Source organism: Heterodontus francisci, chromosome 11 (genome assembly GCF_036365525.1).
Source record: "Heterodontus francisci isolate sHetFra1 chromosome 11, sHetFra1.hap1, whole genome shotgun sequence".
In the NCBI taxonomy this organism is placed as follows: Eukaryota; Metazoa; Chordata; class Chondrichthyes; order Heterodontiformes; family Heterodontidae; genus Heterodontus; species Heterodontus francisci.
The window spans coordinates 88589963-88609725 of NC_090381.1; the positions used below are offsets into that span (position 1 = coordinate 88589963).

At 42.6% G+C, this 19763-nt stretch overlaps 1 protein-coding gene across 2 annotated transcripts; it reads right to left on the reverse strand.

Moving 5' to 3' along the window:
* Positions 1 to 1308: 1308 nt before the first annotated feature.
* On the reverse strand, positions 1309 to 13527 carry LOC137375365 (fetuin-B-like). Of its 2 annotated transcripts, none has more exons than XM_068042433.1 (7): positions 13179 to 13527; positions 12320 to 12427; positions 10651 to 10738; positions 3959 to 4125; positions 3007 to 3117; positions 2714 to 2800; positions 1309 to 1829 (listed from the first exon to the last, which is right to left on the reverse strand). In XM_068042433.1, exons 1-7 carry the CDS (start codon positions 13374 to 13376, stop codon positions 1530 to 1532), a joined length of 1059 nt encoding a protein of 352 aa, XP_067898534.1. In that variant the 5' UTR covers positions 13377 to 13527; the 3' UTR covers positions 1309 to 1529. The 2 variants fall into 2 exon arrangements, with proteins under 2 accessions (XP_067898534.1, XP_067898533.1); XM_068042432.1 differs by having other exon boundaries at positions 12320 to 12430.
* Between the last annotated feature and the right edge of the window lie 6236 nt (positions 13528 to 19763).

Consider the following 19763-nt stretch of genomic DNA (forward strand, 5'->3'; position numbering starts at 1 on the left):
CTTCCCAGACAGTGGAAATAGTTTCTCCCAGTCTACCCTATCAGTTCCCCTTAATACTTTGAAAACTTCCATCAAATCACCCTTAAACTTTCTAAATTCCAGAGAATACAACCCTGGTTTGTTTACCTCTCCTTGTAGTTTAACCCTTGGTGTCCAGGTAACATTTTAGTAAACCTACATTGCACGCCCTCCAAGGCCAATTTATCCTTCCTAAATTGTGGTGCCCAAAACTGCTCACAATACTCCAGGTGTGGTCTAACCAGGGCTTTGTCCAGTTGAAACATGACTTCTGCCCCCTTGTATTCTAGTACTCTAGATATAAAGGCCAGCATTCCATGAGCCTTTTTCATTATTTTGTGTACCTGTTCATGACATTTTAATGATCTATGAACCTGGAACCCCAAGTTTCTTTGGATTTCCACTATTTCTAGTTTTTCACCATTTAGAAAGAACCCTAATCTATGCTTTTTAAATCCAAAGTGGATGACCTCACATTTGCCTACATTGAAATCCATTTGCCACAGTTTGGTCCATTCACTTAATCTATCAGTATCTTTTTGTAATTTTACATTTCCATCCACATTGATTACAATACCGCCGATGTTTGTGTCATTGGCAAATTTAGATATGTAGCTTTCTATCCTATCATCTAAGTTGTTTATGAATAGAGTGGATAGTTGAGGCCCAACACAGATCCTTGCAAGATACCACTAGTCACATCCTACCAATTAATGTGCCTGCCCATTATCCCCACTCTCTGTGTGTCCTACATGAACAAGGTTTATGAAGAGTACTGGGCCCCAATGAAACACCAAACCATATCTTCAATCAAGGGCTACAGCGAGCTTGAGAAACAGTAACATTATATTGCCTCAAACTGTTCTACTTATCTTTTCTTCTGCTCTTTTCTGTCCCTATTTGCATGTGTGTATCACGCGTGCATGCTAGCGTGGGTGTGTCGTATATCCATAGGCGTTAACCGTATTAGAGTTTAAGTTTAAGTTTTAATAAATTTCATCTTTCTTCTTTAAACCAAAGAAAGCCTGTTTGTGCTCATTTCTTTGCCTTATAATTGGAAAGTTGTGAACGAGAATTCAAAAAAGGGGAGCTCAAAACACAGTGTGTTTAAAAAATTAAACCCTGTTACAATAAGAGCAGGTGAAGATAGTAACAGACCCCTGGACACATTTCTCACCTGTTCGTAGCAAGATAAATTGAATGACAGAAGGAATGTTCTATCTGAAAAGTTTATAACAATAGTAGGTATAATGGATAATATTATAACTGAACCCGAGAATGTAGTGCATGTAAAATTATGAAAGCGTACAATTTATTGCAAACTGTTTCATTATTTTGACCTGAATCAAACATACACATCATTTATGGGTTTCTTTTGGGATGTGCTTCAAGAGGCAATTTTCACTTTCAGGTCTATGCCCTTTATTGCCATATACATTACTTTCTTATAAAAAGAAGGATGGATTTTCTGTCTTCTGTGATCTCCTCTCTGGATTTATTTCAGAGACAAATCAGATAGGCAAAACGGTTTCTCCAAAATGCCTTGCCCTCCCTGGACATGTATTTCGAGGTGCTGGAAGTATTGGAAAGTTAGTTCCACTGCCTGTGCTGATAACGAAACCCAGTGCACCCTGCATTTCCTCGGAGGATTCAATTCTCTTGGGAGTTCCATTGTGCGTATTTAGCTGCTTATTGCTATATTGTTGTTCAGCATTGGATTGTCTCTTATTTCTTCGTCCTTGTCCTTTCCTTTTACCATGTCTTTGCTTGACAGCACTTTCACCCACAATTTTAGCTGAATTGAGCCCCACCTTCAGTGATACAAAGGCCATGTCAGTTACTTCATAGAATTCCGACAAATCTAACTCCACATTTAAAGTCAATCACTGACCTGGACTGCATTGTAAATAGAGCACATTGGCATTTGTAATCTAATTAGCAATGTGGCAGAATGAAAGGAAGGAGTCTTTTGCTGAGATTGCTCACATGGTGAGTTCTCAATATTGGCTTCAGCATCAGTGAGGATTTATAGATTGGAGGCCCTAAACTTCCCAAACTGTGGACAGAGGGCAACAGGAGGGTAACCTACCCTTTTGCCTGATTTTATACGTTTCATGATGTAATTGGTTCGGGAGAGACATTGGCCTTAAGAAAGCCAGCTACCCATCATTTTTGGATGGAATGGTGGGTGAAATAGAAAGGGAACCTAAAAGCCAAAAAGAAAATAAGTTTAAAAAGACAAAAAATAAATGAATTGGCAATGTGAGTCGTTACTAAAAAAATTAGCTTCTAGTAAATGATCAAGTGTCATTAGCATTGCAAAGCTCCAAGCGCTCTAGCAAAAAGCAGAACAGACACAATGCACTGAATGGCCTCCTATGCTGTAAACATGTATAATTCTATGTGCTTATTAACATGTGGTACTAGCATAATGTCCCACTGAGTAGTGGGATGTCTACTTTTCCCTATATTCAAAGTCAGATCTTGGCAACATGGCACATCCATTGGCGTGCTCAACAGTAGCTTCTGTTCCTCAATAAGTACTCAAAACATGTGTGTTATTTCCACATGTGTTCTCCCAATCATCCACTATAAGTTTGACAGTAGATCCATGGAAATTCAATCCCAAAATCTTTGGCAACCATTTTGACATCCATGTTATGAATTTTAATCAGATTCCCCAGTGATTGATTACCTTTGGTCTGTAGAGCTCACAATTCACTTCAACTTTCTCTTTTCCAGAATTGGGTTTATATACAGAGGCAGTGCAGAAGCCTTTACTCTGCAAAGGAAGAAAAGGCAACAGGAAATACTAAGCAAATGATATTCTCTGATTTCAACGTTTTTGTTAGATTTTCTAGACATTACACACAGGTGGGGTGGATTTTCCTCCATAATCCTACACAGGAAATTGATCACAATTGTGGCAGAATGCCCCATGGTAAAAGTATGTATAGGGCCGGTAGGCTGTTTTGCAACAATACTTACACCGGAAGCAAATTCACCTCTATCCCTCAGACAATTGTGAAGTTTGGAAGCTTTAGTGCATGCAGTTTCTTGGATTGTAAATTCAACAAATATTTTCTTCCCAGCCACAACCTGGAAGAAAATCATACAAAAATGTTCTTTAGCAACAAGTAACCTAATGGAATAATTGCCAGAAACGATTACATCATACATCAATCTTTTCAAAGACACCTGTGATAGTAAAAGAAATATATTTAATACCAGTAGAATGTTTTATCATGTGTACCCTTTTGTACTTTTCCACAAGTTGTATATTGTGATATTCATACCAACAAGCAACCATCATTATAGAAAAGTGATACATGCCACTTTCTCTTTCAGGTGATGTTATAAGCATAAGGGATAGTGACATGACAAGATATTTTGGTCTAGGTATTTGGCTTTTGTAGAATTGGATCATATCTGCAACATGGTAAATCCTCCACCTGCCAGAACGATACACCCTTGACCCTGCACGATTTCTGGCCAGAGGGTCATTTAAATATTATTGGTGGGCCACTCATGAGTGTCTGCCTGGACTGAGGGAGAAGCAGAGGGAGCAATTGAATATATTGGGTCTCAGAGGCCTGCTGTACCATAGTATTGCTGCCAGTACAGTATAAACATGAAAAAATGTTTGATTTTCTTTCAAATTTGAAATTTCCTTAGGCTATGAGGACAACCAGACAGCATATCAATTATAGCTTATTGCTGTTGCTATTATTGCTCACATCTGCTTAGAAGCCCAACATTTTCACCGTCTCTGGTATGTTTAGTGCAAAATTGGCACACGTGGACAGCAAATCTCAAAATTTGCAGAACTTCCCCCAGGATTTTACTTGTGGTTGCATTTGATCTTTCAGATTATCTGTAAAATAAAAGAGTTTGGATTTTTTTGTTGAGTTTTGCCAAAAAAAAGGAATATCAACTTTACCTGAGAGGAAGCTTTTGTTATTTTCTGTACTGCAAAATAATTTGTTCTGCTGCTATTTCTGTTATATTTTTGTAGTGCAGTCATGACAGATTGATTGACATCTGAATGGTTTAAAGGTAATCGATGGGGGCAGCTTGGGCATCTGCTCAAAACCATGTCATCTGAATCTTCAAAAAAAACAGAAAAAGAAAAGTAGAGCAAAAACTATGATGTTTTGTTTTAGCTTTATACTCTGCCACATATTCTCTAAAATTTTTTAATGATTGAAAATATAGCCTTAAAAGAAGTAATCTCCTCAACTGTCTTTGTAGCCCATGTTAACATGACAGAAGATTGAATATCTCTGGTTTTTATGTCAATGCGCTTCTAATACTGATGCTAATCTCCACCAAATAATAACATAAAAATATTGTAGCATGCTGTTACTAAGTGATTATTGAAGGAAACACTGCCACAGACTCAGTAACAATCTCCATTAGGGTGCTCTGGTACATTGGTACTGTACGGAGATTGCAGATGGCACCGTTCTGAACAATGATAGCAACAATCTCCATAAGATTGTTGGAATCTCCATTAGTGGTTAGAACGTTAAGCTTGCTACCACATGGAGTAGCTGAGGCAAACAGTACAGATGCATTTAAGAGGAAACTAGATAATTACATAAGACAGAAAGGAATAGAAGGATATTTTGATAGGGTTAGATGAAATAAGGTGCGACGAATAAGAAGCATAAACATCGACATAGACCAGTTGGTCCAAATGGCCTGTTCCAGTCCTGTAAATTCTATGTAACTCTGTGTCAGATATTAATGGGACAGGTTCAGTGTATTGTTGCTGTGTGTTGGTTAGAATCATAGAATGTTACAATACAGAAAGAAGCCACTTGGCCCATTGTGTCTATGCCAGTCGAAAAATGTTCCACCCATTCTAATCCCATCTTCCAGCATTTGGTCCATAACCCTACAGATTACAGCACTTGAGGTTCATATCCAGACTTCTTTCAAATGAGTTGAGGGTTTCTACTTCAACTACCCTTTCAGGCAGTGAGTTCCAGACCCCCCACCCCCACCCTCTAGGTGAAAAAACTTCTCCTCATCTCCCCACTAATGTTTCTATCAATCACTTTAAATCTATGACCCCTAGTCACTGACCTCTCTGCTAAGGTAAATAGGTCCTTTACCTCCACTCTATCCAGGCACCTCACAATTTTGTACATTCCAATCAGATCTCCCCTCAACCTTCTGTGTTCCAAGGAGAATGACCCCCATCTTATCCAATTTTTCTTCATAGCTGGATTTTCCCAGACCCGGCAACATCCTCATAAATCTTCTCTGTTCTTTGTCTAATGTAATTACATCCTTTCTGTAATGAGGTGACCAGAACTGCACACAGTAGTCAAGTTGTGGCCTAACCAATGATTTATACAGTTCCAGCATAACCTCCCTGCTCTTATATTCTATACAAAGAACAAAGAACAAAGAACAGTACAGCACAGTACAGGCGCTTCGGCCCACAATGTTGTGCCGAACCTTTAACCTACTCTAAAATCAAACTAACTACCTACCCTTCATTCTACTATCATCCATGTACCTATCCAAGAGTCGCTTAAATGCCCCTAATGTATCTGCTTCTACTACCACCGCTGGCAGCGCATTCCACGCACCCACCACTCTCTGTGTAAAGAACCTACCTCTGACATCTCCCCGAAACCTTCCTCCAATCACCTTAAAATTATGCCCCCTGGTGATAGCCCTTTCCACCCTGAGAAAAAGTCTCTGGCTATCCACTCTATCTATGCCTCTCATCATCTTGTACCCCTCTATCAAGTCACCTCTCATCCTTCTTCGCTCCAATGAGAAAAGCCCTAGCTCCCTCAATCTTTCTTCGTAGGACATGCCCTCCAGTCCAGGCAGCATCCTGGTAAATCTCCTCTCCATCCTCTCTAGAGCTTACACATCCTTCCTATAATGAGGCGATCAGAACTGAACACAATATTCCAAGTGTGGTCGAACCAGGGCTTTATCGAGCTGCAGCATAACCTCACGGCTCTTAAACTCAATCCCCCTGTTAATGAAAGCCAACACAGCATACGCCTTCTTAACAACCCTATCAACTTGGGTGGCAACTTTGAGCGATCTATGGACATGGACCCCAAGATCCCTCTGTTCCTCCACACTACCAAGAATCCTGTCTTTAAGCCTGTATTCCACACTCAAATTCGACCTTCCAAAATGAATCACTTCACACTTTTCCAGGTTGAACTCCATCTGCCACTTCTCAGCCCAGCTCTGCATCCTGTCAATGTCCCGTTGCAACCTACAACAGCCTTCCACACTATCCACAACTCCAGCAACCTTCGTGTCATCGGCAAACTTGCTAACCCAGCCTTCCACTTCCTCATCCAGTCATTTATAAAAATCACAAAGAGCAGAGGTCCCAGAACAGATCCTTGTGGAACACCACAGGTCACCGAGCTCCATGCTGAAATCTTTCCATTTACTACCACCCTCTGACTTCTATGGGCCAGCCAATTTTGTATCCAGACAGCCAACTTTCCCTGAATCCCATGCCTCCTTACTTTCTGAATGAGCCTACCATGGGGAACCTTATCAAACGCCTTGCTAAAATCCATATACACCACATCCACTTCCTTCATCAATGTGTTTTGTCACATCTTCAAAGAATTCAATAAGGCTTGTGAGGCATGACCTGCCCCTTACAAAGCCATGCTGACTGTCTCTAATCAAACCATGCTTTTCCAAATAATCATAAATCCTGTCTCTCAGAATCCTCTCCAATAATTTGCCCACTACCGACGTAAGACTGACTGGTCTATAATTCCCAGGGTTATCCCTATTCCCTTTCTTGAACAAGGGAACAACATTTGCCACCCTCCAATCATCCGGTACTACTCCAGTGGACAGTGAAGACGCAAAGATCATCGCCAAAGGCGCAGCAATCTCTTCCCTCGCTTCCCGTAATATCCTTGGGTATATCCCGTCTGGCCCGGGGACTTATCTGTCCTCATATCATTCAAAATTTCCAGCACATCCTCCCTCTTAACCTCAACCTGTTCGAGCATATCAGCCTGTTCCACGCTGTCCTCACAAACGACCAGGTCCATCTCACTAGTGAATACTGAAGCAAAGTATTCATTTAGGACCTCCCCTACCTCCAGGCACAAGTTCCCTCCACTATTCCTGATCGGCCCTACCCTCACTCTGGCCATCCTCTTGTTCCTCACATAAGTGTAGAACGCCTTGGGATTTTCCTTAATCCTACCCACCAAGACTTTTTCATGTCCCCTTCTACCTCTCCTAAGTCCATTCTTCAGTTCCTTCCTGGCTACCTTGTAACCCTCTAGAGCCCTGTCCGATCCTTGTTTCCTCAACCTTAAGTAAGCTTCCTTCTTCCTCTTGACTAGCTGTTCCACATCTCTTGTCATCCAAGGTTCCTTCACCCTACCATCCCTTCCCTGCCTCATCAGGACAAACCTATCCAGCAGTCGCAGCAAGTGCTCCCTAAACAACCTCCACATTTCTGTCGTGCATTTCCCTGAGAACATCTGTTCCCAATTTATGCTCCCCAGTTCCTGCCTAATAGCATTGTAATTCCCCCTCCCCCAATTAAATTTATTCCCATCCCGTCTGCTCCTGTCCCTCTACATGACTATAGTAAAGGTCAGGGAGTTGTGATCACTATCACCGAAATGTTCTCCCACCGATAGATCTGCCACCTGGCCTGGTTCGTTGCCAAGCACCAAGTCCAACATAGTCTCCCCTCTAGTCGGCCTATCTACATATTGAGTCAGGAAACCTTCCTGGACACACCTGACAAAAACTGCTCCATCCAAACTATTTGCACTAAGGAGGTTCCAATCAATATTAGGGTAGTTGAAGTCACCCATGACAACAACCCGGTTACTTCTGCACCTTTCCAAAATCTGCCTCCCAATCTGTTCCTCCATATCTCTGTTGCTATTGGGGAGTCTATAGAAAACTCCCAACAAAGTGACTGCTCCTTTCCTGTTTCTGACTTCCACCCATAATGACTCAGTAGACAAACCCTCCTCGACGACCTCCCTTTCTGCAGCTGTGATACTATCCCTGATTAGCAATGCCACTCCCCCACCTCTTTTACCTCCCTCCCTATTCCTTTTGAAACATCTAAACCCCGGAACATCCAACATCCATTCCCGCCCCTGTGATATCCACGTCTCCGTAATGGCCACAACATCGTAGCTCCAAGTATTGATCCATGCTCTAAGTTATACCTTGGCTAATAAAGGAAAGAATTCCATATGCCTTCTTAACCACCTTATCGACCTGTCCTGCTATCTTCCGGGATCTTTGGACATTCACTCCAAGGTCCTTCACTTCCTCTACACCTGTCAGTATTTTCCCATTAATCGTGTATTCCTTTGCTTTGTTTGATCTCCCCAAATGCATCACCTCAAACTTCTCTGGATTGAATTCCATTTGCCACTTTTCTGCCCATCTAACCTGACCATCAATATCTTCCTGCAGCCTACAGCTATCCTCTTCACTATCTACCACTCGGCCAATCTTTTGTCGTCTGCAAACTTCTTGATCATGCCCCCCACATTTATGTTCAAATCATTAATATATATTACAAAAATCAGGGGACCCAGTACTGAGCCCTGCGGAATGCCACTGGAAACAGCCCTCCAGTCGCCAAAACACCTGTAAACAATTACCCTTTGTCTCCTGCTACCTTGCTGCATTTCGCGAGATCTCATGGGATTTTATTTTTTTAACCAGTCTGCCGTGTGGGACCTTGTCAAAAACCTTGCTAAAATCCAAGTAGACCACCTCATCTATCTTCCTTGTTACTTCTTCAAAAAATTCTATCAAATTGGTCAGACAAGATCTTCCCTGAACAAATGGAGGTTGGAGTATGTTGTATCATAATCCCAGCAACAATCTTCATAGAGTAATAACAGGAAAGATTCAGCATAGTGTTAACGTGTGAAGACTGGAGAAGTGGTGCATAGCCACAGTGAGAATCTGAAAACAGGCTGCTGCAAGACCAGGTATAACACCCACTAACCCAGAGACCAGAAGCAAAGTCACATTTAAAGCAGAGACCAAGAGGGAAATAGGCAAATGAACTGAAGAAATAGTCAAAGAAGTGTTCTGAAGGATTGAGAAAAGCATTGAGAATTCACCAGCTGATGAGTTATTTTATTTTTGAGCCTGTCAAGTTGAGTACAATACTAATACAAAAGCAAAATACTGCGGATGCTGGAAACCTGAAATATAAACTGAAAATGATGGAAATACTCAGCAGGTCAGGCAACATCAAGGAGTAGGGTGAAGGGTAGGACATACTAAGGGCTGGATTTTATGGGCCCCCTGAGGCAGGGGGCCCATAGAATCAAGACGGTGGGGGGGGCGGAGGACCCATCCCAGCCCTGTCACCAAGCGATTGTGCCGGGGGCGGGATAGGCCGACAACGGCCTTCCCACTCAGAGGCCAATTGAAGCCCTTAAGTGACATATTAATGGCCACAAGGGCTTCTGCCTACCACTGCTGGGATCCAACCAGGGGAGAGCATCTTGTAAAATGAAGTGCAATCTCCTCCATGGGCAATCTGTGGCCCACAGCAGGCCTCCGCCAGCAAAACCTATAACTCCATGGTGGCAGTGCCAATACTGCTAAGCTGCTGGCCCTGTGATTGGCTGGCAGCTTTTTGAGGTGGAATCCCCATCTTTAAAGGGACAGGGATCCTGGCGTGCGATTCTTAGGCTTGAAAACAGTGGAGGATCGCTCCGGGGTAGCACGAAAGGGCCGAGGCAACACCTGCCCTTTTCCCTGTTCTCTTCTCACCATCCAACTCCCCAAATAGTTCTTCTACATGAAACAGCGATTTACTAATAGGCCTTTCAATTTAGTATACTGTATTCGCTGCTCACAATGTGGTCTCCTCTACATTGGGGAGACGAAATGTGTGACTGTTTTGAGGAACACCGCCATTTCAGTCTGCAAGCATGACCCCAAGCTTCTTGTCGTGTGTCATTTTAATTCTCCACCTTGCTCTCACTCTGACCTTTGTGTTCTTGGCCTGCTACTGTGTTCAAATGCGCTTGACACAAGCTTGAGCAACAGCACCTCATCTTTCGACTGGGCACTTTACAGCCTTCCAGACTCTACATTAAGTTCAATAATTGTAGATCATAATGGCTGCTGTCATTTTTTTCTTCTTCCATTTCTTTTTGCTGGTTCTTTTTCCCCCTCTTGTTTCTTTCTTTATCCCTTTACTTTGTGTTTGGTCGGCTGCTATCCTGCCATTGACACCTCATCCCGATACTACTTTTGTTTTTTCACTTGGCCCATTACCACTGCCTTTGGCTTTGTACCACGAAACCTTTTGTCATTTAATCTCTCCTTCCCTCCATCCATTCACAGACCTTCCCTTTTGTTCTTCTTTACCCCACCCCCGCCCCACTTGCCTTTCTCTTGCTCAAAACCAGTTATATTTCTAACATTTGACAGTTCTGATGAAAGTCACACAGACCTGAAACATTAACTCTATTTTTCTCTCCACAAATGCTGCCTGACCTGCTGAGTATTTCCAGCATTTTCTGTTATTGAGCAGAAACATCCTTGTTATCAAATACAACTCTGCCTCGTGTACAATAAAAATCACATTCCTAGAAATCTCTGTCCTACCTGGTGATATTAAACACCGGTACTTGTGGACCTGATTGCGCCGTGTTTTGGGGTTAATTTGTAATTGTACTTTACAGTCACCAGAAATCTAATGGAATTAAGAGAAATATCCATCAATAGATATTTACAATTTAGTTGTCACCTCAAGTGAATATTTTCTCAGCATAGAAGAGGAGTGAGGACCCACCCAGTATAAAACTGAGCTCAACATTTATTCTTAGTACTGGAACACAAAGCAATACAAGTTCTGGTTCTCCTTCATATTCTGTAAGAATTACTGGCCTCCAACCAGCTTACAACTGAAGAGTTGGTTGTAGCAGTTGATTCTTACTAATATCAGTTCTCCATCACACTTAATTCATGAAGAATTAATAATTTCTCAGTTTTTACAATATTTACTTTTCGGATTGGAATGAGATATAAGCTCAGTTTCTTGATCTCAGCCACGATAGAGATAGAGAAATATAATTTCCTCAGTACTCCCTGATTAGGAAGAGGAAAACAGTCGGGGTTCTTGCTCCTGATCATTATTCAGTGTACTGTTCTAGCCATCAGGTGAGAAAAGGTTAGACTGGGATGTGATGCCTCACAGTCGACAGTTTGCCAACATTCACTGGCACAAACCACATGCAGGTGCACAAGATTATGACAGGTTTAGATGAGTTAGGCAAGGAAAAGCTATTCCTTTAACTGATGGTGCAAGGACTAGGTATGCACAGATTGAAGGTTTTGGGCAAGAGATGCAGGGGAAATATGAGGAAGAACTTTTTTACTTGCTGCCCATGAGGGTCATGGAAGCAGAGACAATTAATGATTTCAAAAGGAAATTGAATGGGCATTTGAAAGAAATAAACATGCAGGGCTACGGGGAATGAGCGAGGAGTGGTTGATTAGAAAATATACTGAATATAGTATTTTATCAACATTGTGATGCATATGGACCACAGCACTATTTCAAAGAAGAGCAGGGGAGTTATCCCTGGTGTCCTGGCCAATATTTAACCCTCAATCAACATCACAAAATCAGATTATCTGATCATTATCACATTGTTGTTTGTGGAAGCTTGCTGTGTGCAAATTGGCTGGCGTATTTCCTACATTACAACAGTGATTACACTTCAGAAGTATGTCATTGGCTGTAAAACACTTTGGGACATCCTGTGGTCATGAAAGGTACTCAATAAATGCAAGTCTTTCTTTCTTTCTTTCTTTCTTTCTTTCTTTCTTTCTTTCTTTCTTTTCTTTTCTTTTCTTTTCTTTTCTTTTCTTTTCTTTCTTTTCCTTTCTTTTCCTTTCTTTTCCTTTCTTTCTTTCTTTCTTTCTTTCTTTCTTTCTTCTTTGATTTTGCATAATGTGTTTCACTGAGACTGAGGCCAGTGCGCTCCCAAAATACAGTTTAGGTGATGTTTACTGTGCCTTAATGCTGAATTAACGTTGTCACACCTACTCCTTGGGTGGGACATCAATGTTGCCTCAGCCTTCCTTAGACATCACAACAATGCAGCAAGCAAATGATTACATTGCAGTGGACATTGACTGAGTCATTTTGTAGGGATGGACACTGAATGAGTGAGTGGCTTTACCCATATACATTACCAAAGATATTAAAGTTCCTTTAAATGGGAACTTTTCGGCCAAAGTAGACAAAACAGTCAAAAGAGAGTCTTACAGCTTCAGGACCTGATCGTATTTCACATTCTGCTGCAGGTTTTGGATTCAGGGAGTGGCATCTAGTCTCCAACACCTCAAGCTCTAAATAAACAGAGGACACACCTTGCTTCTGAAAGAAAAATAAGATTAATTACTGAACAAAAATCAGTCTGGTCACACCTGAGGGACCACTGATGCATATCCTATATCAAAGGCCCATTGAAACTGGATCAAAATACCTGAAAATGGCAGTATTATGCTGTAATTAAATTGCTGATTGCATCTCTTGTATTTTTAAAGCACATTTATGTAAAAGCAACATTGTATGTATATGCACATCAGCCAATATGGCATCAGCTACGTCATGAATGTTTCCCAGAAACAACGGAATGTAGTTTTATTTAGACAGTAAGTAATAGTATGTTTGGGAGATCACTGCGTCAGCAATTGGTTCATATGGGGAAAGTCAAGCATGAAGAAAACTGCTTCCTGAAAAAAATCCATGTTTTATAAACATTTTCTCATTAATAATTTAACCTAATTTTATAACCATAATAATAAATAATCGTGAACTCCAATGACTGGTAGCACAGAGGGGAATTTAACTGTAAAAGTCCATAGAAACAGAAAATGCTGGAAGTGCACAGCAGGTCTGGCGGTATCTGTAAAAGGAAAAGACCGGACAACATTTCAGTGTGGACCCTTTGTCAGAACTGATTAAAATGCCATTCTCTGGGACCATCTCGATGTTACAGTGCTGTAAATAGCCAATCGCAGTGCTGTTTAGATCCCACCGTGATATAATAATGTTTTCAAAGTTCATTGTTCCTGTTCTAACTCTGGTTCCATAACAAATTAGTTAATCTCTTTGTACTCACCCCTCTGTCTTCCTGAGCATTTTCAATTTTGTTCAGCACATACTTGTATCCTCCTAGCTGGTCAGCGTTGATGTGTTCCACGGCCAGTTCTGCTGCATCCACTATCCGCAGCACATTGCAGGAAAGGGCTCTGTAGGAGGCTGCAAGTGAGGGTTGGAAGAATTGAATGCTGACCACAAGCACAATCAACAGCTTCATGCTGTGTGAGAATTGTAATAATGGAGTTGTACTGAGTTTGAGAGATACCACAACTAGTATCTTGAATATCTCACACCAGCAATGACAAAAGTGTCTTCACGCAGCAGGGTAAATGCCAATTGTTTCCCTTCTGGTCTAAATACTGTCTGATTTGAGACCACAAATTTGACCATGGGAAAAATAAACACGTCAAAAACAAATATAAAAATTGATGATCAATGACACAGCAACTTCTAAAACAAAGGTCATTTGAAGCATACATACATACAGATCATTGCAGAGTTAAACAGCTTAACATGAGGGTAAATAAATGAAAAATAATGCAAATACTAATAATCTAAAATAAAAGTAGAAAATACTGAGAATGGACAACCTGATCATCAGCACCTGAAAAGAGAAAAAAGTGTGGCCGCAATTATCGGAACTATTTTAATTTTCATTATATAGAATGACAAAGTCCACAGAATTAGGCCCTTCACCTAATTTGCCTGGTTTTTGCTGGTGTTCATATTCCACATGTGCGTCCTCCCACTCTAATTATCTCTTTCCCATCCTGCGCCTGTATCCCTCTATTGAGTTCCGAAGAAGGGTCACTGACCCGAAACGTTAACTCTGCTTCTCTTACCACAGATGCTGCCAGACCTGCTGAGTGCTTCCAGCATTTCTTGTTTTTATTTCAGATTTCCAGCATCCGCAGTATTTTGTTTTTATTATCCCTCTATTCTGTTCTATTTCATCTATGCATCAAGCCTCCCCTGAAATGCTTCAATGAAATTTGCTTCAGCCATTTCATGTGGTGGCAAGTTCTACATTCTCACCACTGTCTGTAAAGAAATTGCTCCTTTTTTTTTACTTTATAGTAGCTTTCTTATATTAAATTTTATCTGTACTCACCCACAATGGTAACAGTTTATCGATGTTCAACTTTTCAAACTCCAACTTAATTTTAAAGACCTCGATCAGGTCTTCTGTTTTCCATGGAAAAGTTCCTCAGCCTGCTCAATCTCTCCTAACAGTTGAATCCTCGCAATACTGGTAACATCCTTGGAAATCTTTTCTGCATTTTCTTCCATAGTTTAATATCCTGTTTATAGAATGGAGACCGAGCAGTGCACAGTACTCCAAAGTTCTAACCAAAATTCTCTGTGAATCTGCTTTTGTAATCCATTCCGTTAAAATGAACCATTGTACTTTAAACTCTTAACAGCCTTACCAACATGTGTTGCTACTTGTAGCAATTTATGTCTCTGTATTTCCAGATCTCTTTGCCTCTGGATGCCATTTAGCTTCTTACCACTGAAAAATGGGAAGTTACGCAGCAGGCTACTTTCATAGAATTCCTAGCAGTTGGTTTCAAAGCAGAATTTAGGAGGCTTACCGACTTGTCTTTTAGGCCTGGAATTATGTAAGATATAAGGAGGTCCAAGCCAGGAGAAAGTGAACCAAATACCCAAAGGTGACTCTCCCCCTCAAAATAAAAATGCTTCAAATGTCTCAAAGGAGGACAAGGAAATAAAAAAAATTGTCAGAAATTTGAATGCAGTGGAATCATGCTTCAGCCTCTCTCCTTTAATTGTATAGTACCCTTAATTGTTTAATGCTTTATTGTGCATCATATTTCATGTTCCAATTAACTACACAACACTCTAAAAATTGGGTTTGATCCACTGGAAAATTTGTATGGAGCATATGCATCCTGCTGACCCTTGCAGAGGTAATATCCTGTTCCTGGTTTCCCTCCCGCCAAAAAAGGCAAAGTACCTTCAAAGGCAGAATTTAATAGGTGTCCTAATACATGGACCCACACACCTGGCAGCACTTGCTTGATTCTTTAAGACCGGTGGCCAGGAAAACCCAGTGAAAAGTGAGTCTTCCTGGCCACGACTGGTCTTTTTTTTTAATTCATTCATGGGAATTCACTGGCTAGGCCAGCATTTATTGCCCATCCCTAATTGCCCTTGAGAAGGTGGTGGTGGGCTGCCTTCTTGAACCGCTGCAGTCCATGTGGGGTGGGTACACCCACAGTGCTGTTAGGAAGGGAGTTCCAGGATTTTGACCCAGCGACAGTGAACGAATGGCGATATAGTTCCAAGTCAGGATGGTGTGTGACTTGGACGGGAACTTGCAGTGGTGATGTTCCCATGTATTTGCTGCCCTTGTCCTTCTAGTTGGTAGAGGTCGCGGGTTTGGAAGGTGCTGTCTAAGCTCCCTTGGTGCGTTGCTGCAGTGCATCTTGTAGATGGTACACATTGCTGCCACTGTGCGTCGGTGGTGGAGGGAGTGAATGTTTGTAGATGGGATGCCAATCAAGTGGGCTGCTTTGTCCTGGATGGTGTCGAGCTTCTTGAATGTTGTTGGAGCTGCACCCATCCAGGCAAGTGGAGAGTATTCCATCACAACTCCTGACTTGTGCCTTGTAGATGGTGGACAGGCTTTGGGGATGAGTTACTCGCCTCAGGATTCCTAGCCTCTGACCTGCTCTTGTAGCCACGGTATTTATATGGCTACTCCAGTTCAGTTTCTGGTCAATGGTAGCCCCTAAGATGTTGATAGTGGGGGATTCAGCGATGGTAATGCCGTTGAATGTCAAGGGGAGATGGTTAGATTCTCTCTTGTTGGAGATGGTCATTGCCTGGCACTTGTGTGGCGCGAATGTTACTTGCCACTTATCAGCCCAAGCCTGGATATTGTCCAGGTCTTGCTACACGGACTACTTCAGTATCTGAGGAGTCACGAATGGAGCCGAACATTGTGCAATCATCAGCGAACATCCCCACTTCTGACCTTATGATTGAAGAAAGGCCATTGATGAAGCAGCTGAAGATGGTTGGGCCTAGGAAACTACCCTGAGGAACTCCTGCAGTGATGTCCTGGAGCTCAGATGATTGACCTCCAACAACCAGAACCATCTTCCTTTGCGGCTAGGTATGACTCCAGCCAACGGAGGGTTTTCCCCCTGATTCTCATTGACCTCAGTTTTGCTAGGGCTCCTTGATGCCATACTTGGTCAAATGCTGCCTTGATGTCAAGGACAGTCACTCTCACCTCACCTCTTGAGTTCGGCTCTTTTGCCCATGCTTGAACAAAGGCTGTAATGAGGTCAGGAACTGAGTGGCCCTGGCGGAACCCAGACTGAGCATCACTGAGCAGGTTATTGCTAAGCAAGTGCCGCTTGATGGCACTGTTGATAACACCTTCCAACACTTTATTGATGATTGAGAGTAGACTGATGGAGCAGTAATTGGCCGGGTTGGACTTGCCCTGCTTTTTGTGTACAGGACATACCTGGGCAATTTTCCACATTGCAGGGTAGATGCCAGTGTTGTAGCTGTACTGGAATAGCTTGGCTCGGAGCGTGGCTAGTTCTGGAGCACAGGTCTTCAGTACTATTGCCGGAATATTGTCAGAGCCCATAGCTTTTGCAGTATCCAATGCCTTCAGTCGTTTCTTGATATCACGTGGAGTGAATCGAATTGGCTGAAGTCTGGCATCTGTGATGTTGGAGACTTCAGGAGGAGGCCGAGATGGATCATCAACTCGGCACTTCTGGCTGAAGATTGTTGCAAATGCTTCAGCCTTATCTTTCGCACTGATGTGCTGGGTTCCCCCATCATTCAGGATGGGGATATTTGTGGAGCCATCTCCTCCAGTTAGTTGTTTAATTGTCCACCACCATTCACGGCTGGATGTGGCAGGACTGCAGAGGTTAGATCTGATCCGTTGGTTATTGGTTTGCTTAGCTCTGTCTATCGCATGCTGTTTACACAGTTTGGCATGCAAGTAGTCCTGTGTTGTAGCTTCACCAGGTTGACACCTCATTTTGAGGTATGCCTGGTGCTGCTCCTGGCATGCCCTCCTACACTCTTCATTGAACCAGGGGTTGGTCTCCTGGCTTGATGGTAATGGTAGAGTGGGGGATATGCCGGGCCGAGGTTACGGATTGTGCTGCTGCTGAGGCCCCACAGCGCCTCATGGATGCCCAGTTTTGCATTGCTAGATCTGTTCGAAATCTATCCCATTTAGCACGGTGATAGTGCCACACAACACAATGGACGGTATCCTCAATGTGAAGGCGGGCCTTCGTCTCCACAAGGACTGTGCGGTGGTCACTCCTACCAATACTGTCATGGACAGAAGCATCTGCAGCAGGCAGATTGCTGAGGATGAGGTCAAGTATGTTTTTCCCTCTTGTTGGTTCCCCCACCACCTGCCGCAGACCCACTCTAGCAGCTATGTCCTTTAGGACTCGGCCAGCTCGGTCAGTAGTGGTGCTACCGAGCCACTCTTGGTGATGGACACTGAAGTCCCCCACCCAGAGTACATTTTGTGCTCTTGCCACCCTCAATGCTTCCTCCCAGTGGTGTTCAACATGGAGGAATACTGAGTCAGCAGCTGAGGGAGGGCGGTAGGTAGTAATCAGTAAGAGGTTACCTCGCCCATGTTTGTTCTGATGCCATGAGACTTCATGGGGTCCAGATTCGATGTTGAGGACTCTCAGGACAACTCCCTCCCTACTGTATACCACTGTGCCACCACCTCTGCTGGGTCTGTCCTGCCGGTGGGACAGGACATACCCGGGGATGGTGATGGCAGTGTCTGGGACATTGTCTGTAAGGTATGATTCCGTGAGTATGACTATGTCAGGCTGTTGCTTGACTATTCTGTGGGACAGCTCTCCCAACTTTGGCACGAGCCCCCAGACATTAGTAAGGAGGACTTTGCAGGGTCGACAGGGCTGGGTTTGCCGTTGTCGTTTCCGGTGCCTAGGTCGATGACGGGTGGTCTGTCTGGTTTCATTCCTTTTTATTGACTTTGTAGCGGTTGGGTACAACTGAGTGGCTTGCTAGGCCATTTCAGAGGGCAGGTAAGAGTTAACCACATTGTTGTGGGTCTGGTGTCACATGTAGGCCAGACCAGGTATGGACAGCAGATTTCCTTCCCTAAAGGACATTAGTGAATCAGATGGGTTTTTACAACAATCGACAATGGTTTCATGGCCATCATTAGACTAGCTTTTAATTCCAGATTTATTAATTAAATTCAAATTCCACCTTCTGCTGTTGTGTGATTCGAACCCATGTCCCCAGAGAAATACCCTGGGTCTCTGGGTTACTAGTCCAGTGATAATACCACTACGCCACTGCCTACCCTTAATGATTACTCTGGGATTGCCAACCGCTTCATGAGATCCCCGCAATGATAGCGAGACAGTAGCTCACAAGAAATGAAAATAAAAGCAGTTTAAGGTCAAAAATTGGATCTATTTTGCCCTCTTCCTCCATTAAGAAAATGGATACAAGTATTCATTTTACAAGTTTTTTACATTTCGTTAACATCTATTATAGTCTTGTGTGTATGTCTTCAGTGGGTCCACAGTCCCTTTTTCCACACTCTCTTAATGTATTTATAAAAGCTTTTGATGTTAGTTTCGATATCCCTTGCAAGTTTTTTTTTCTTATTCCTTTGTGCACCTCATTACTTTCTTTATCACAGCAAAAGAGGTGACGGGGCTGAATTCATCTGTTTGAACCAGGTGTGAGCTGCACATTAGCTGATATTGCAGTGCTAGCCAGGAGTGAGACACAAGCAAATTTTTTTTCTGTTCTTTCATGGAATGTGGGCATCACTGGCAGGCCAGCATTTGTTGCTCATCCCTAATTGCCCTTGAACTGAATAGCTGGCTTGGCATTTCAGAGGGAAATTAAGAGTCCACCTTATTGCTGTGGGTCTGGAGGCCAGACAAGGTAAGGATGGCAGATTTCCTTCCCTCAAGGACATTAGTGAACCAGATTGGTTTTATGTTACAAGTTAGTTGCTAGTGTCCTCACTGCAGATAACAAAGCTCATTGCTAGTAACAAAATGGCAATGCCAGTATGGGGATGAGCATCTTGACTAGCAGCTTAGTGTTTGGCTGATTTTCAAACACTCTTTTAATTTCTCTATCTCGCATGCCAGTCAGTCAGCTTACCTGATAAATGAAAGCACAGTTGCACATGCAAAGAGTCTGAAATTCTCCCCTTTTTAATTCTAAATAAAGCAGCTTTGAGTTGCATGAAATCTGTACCAGTGACTGTAGCTTCTGACTCGCTAATCTCATGCAGCCAGCAGCAACTCCAAAGTGTACTCACCAGATTTAACAAGGCTGGTCACCAGGAAGACCCAGTAAATTAAAAAAAAACAGGACACTCTGATTGTCAGTCCTTGTGAATCTGGCAAGTTTACTTTTGAGTTGCTATGAGACTAATTTGCCATCATAATAAGAGGTTGGTGGGAAGGGTATGGCGGGGCAGGGTGGGTTGAGGGGCGGCGTGTTGCAGGAGGTCCTGCTGAATTTAGCAGCAAGACCTGAAGTTTTTTTTAAATGTTCTGTTTTCCAGCCTCAGCCA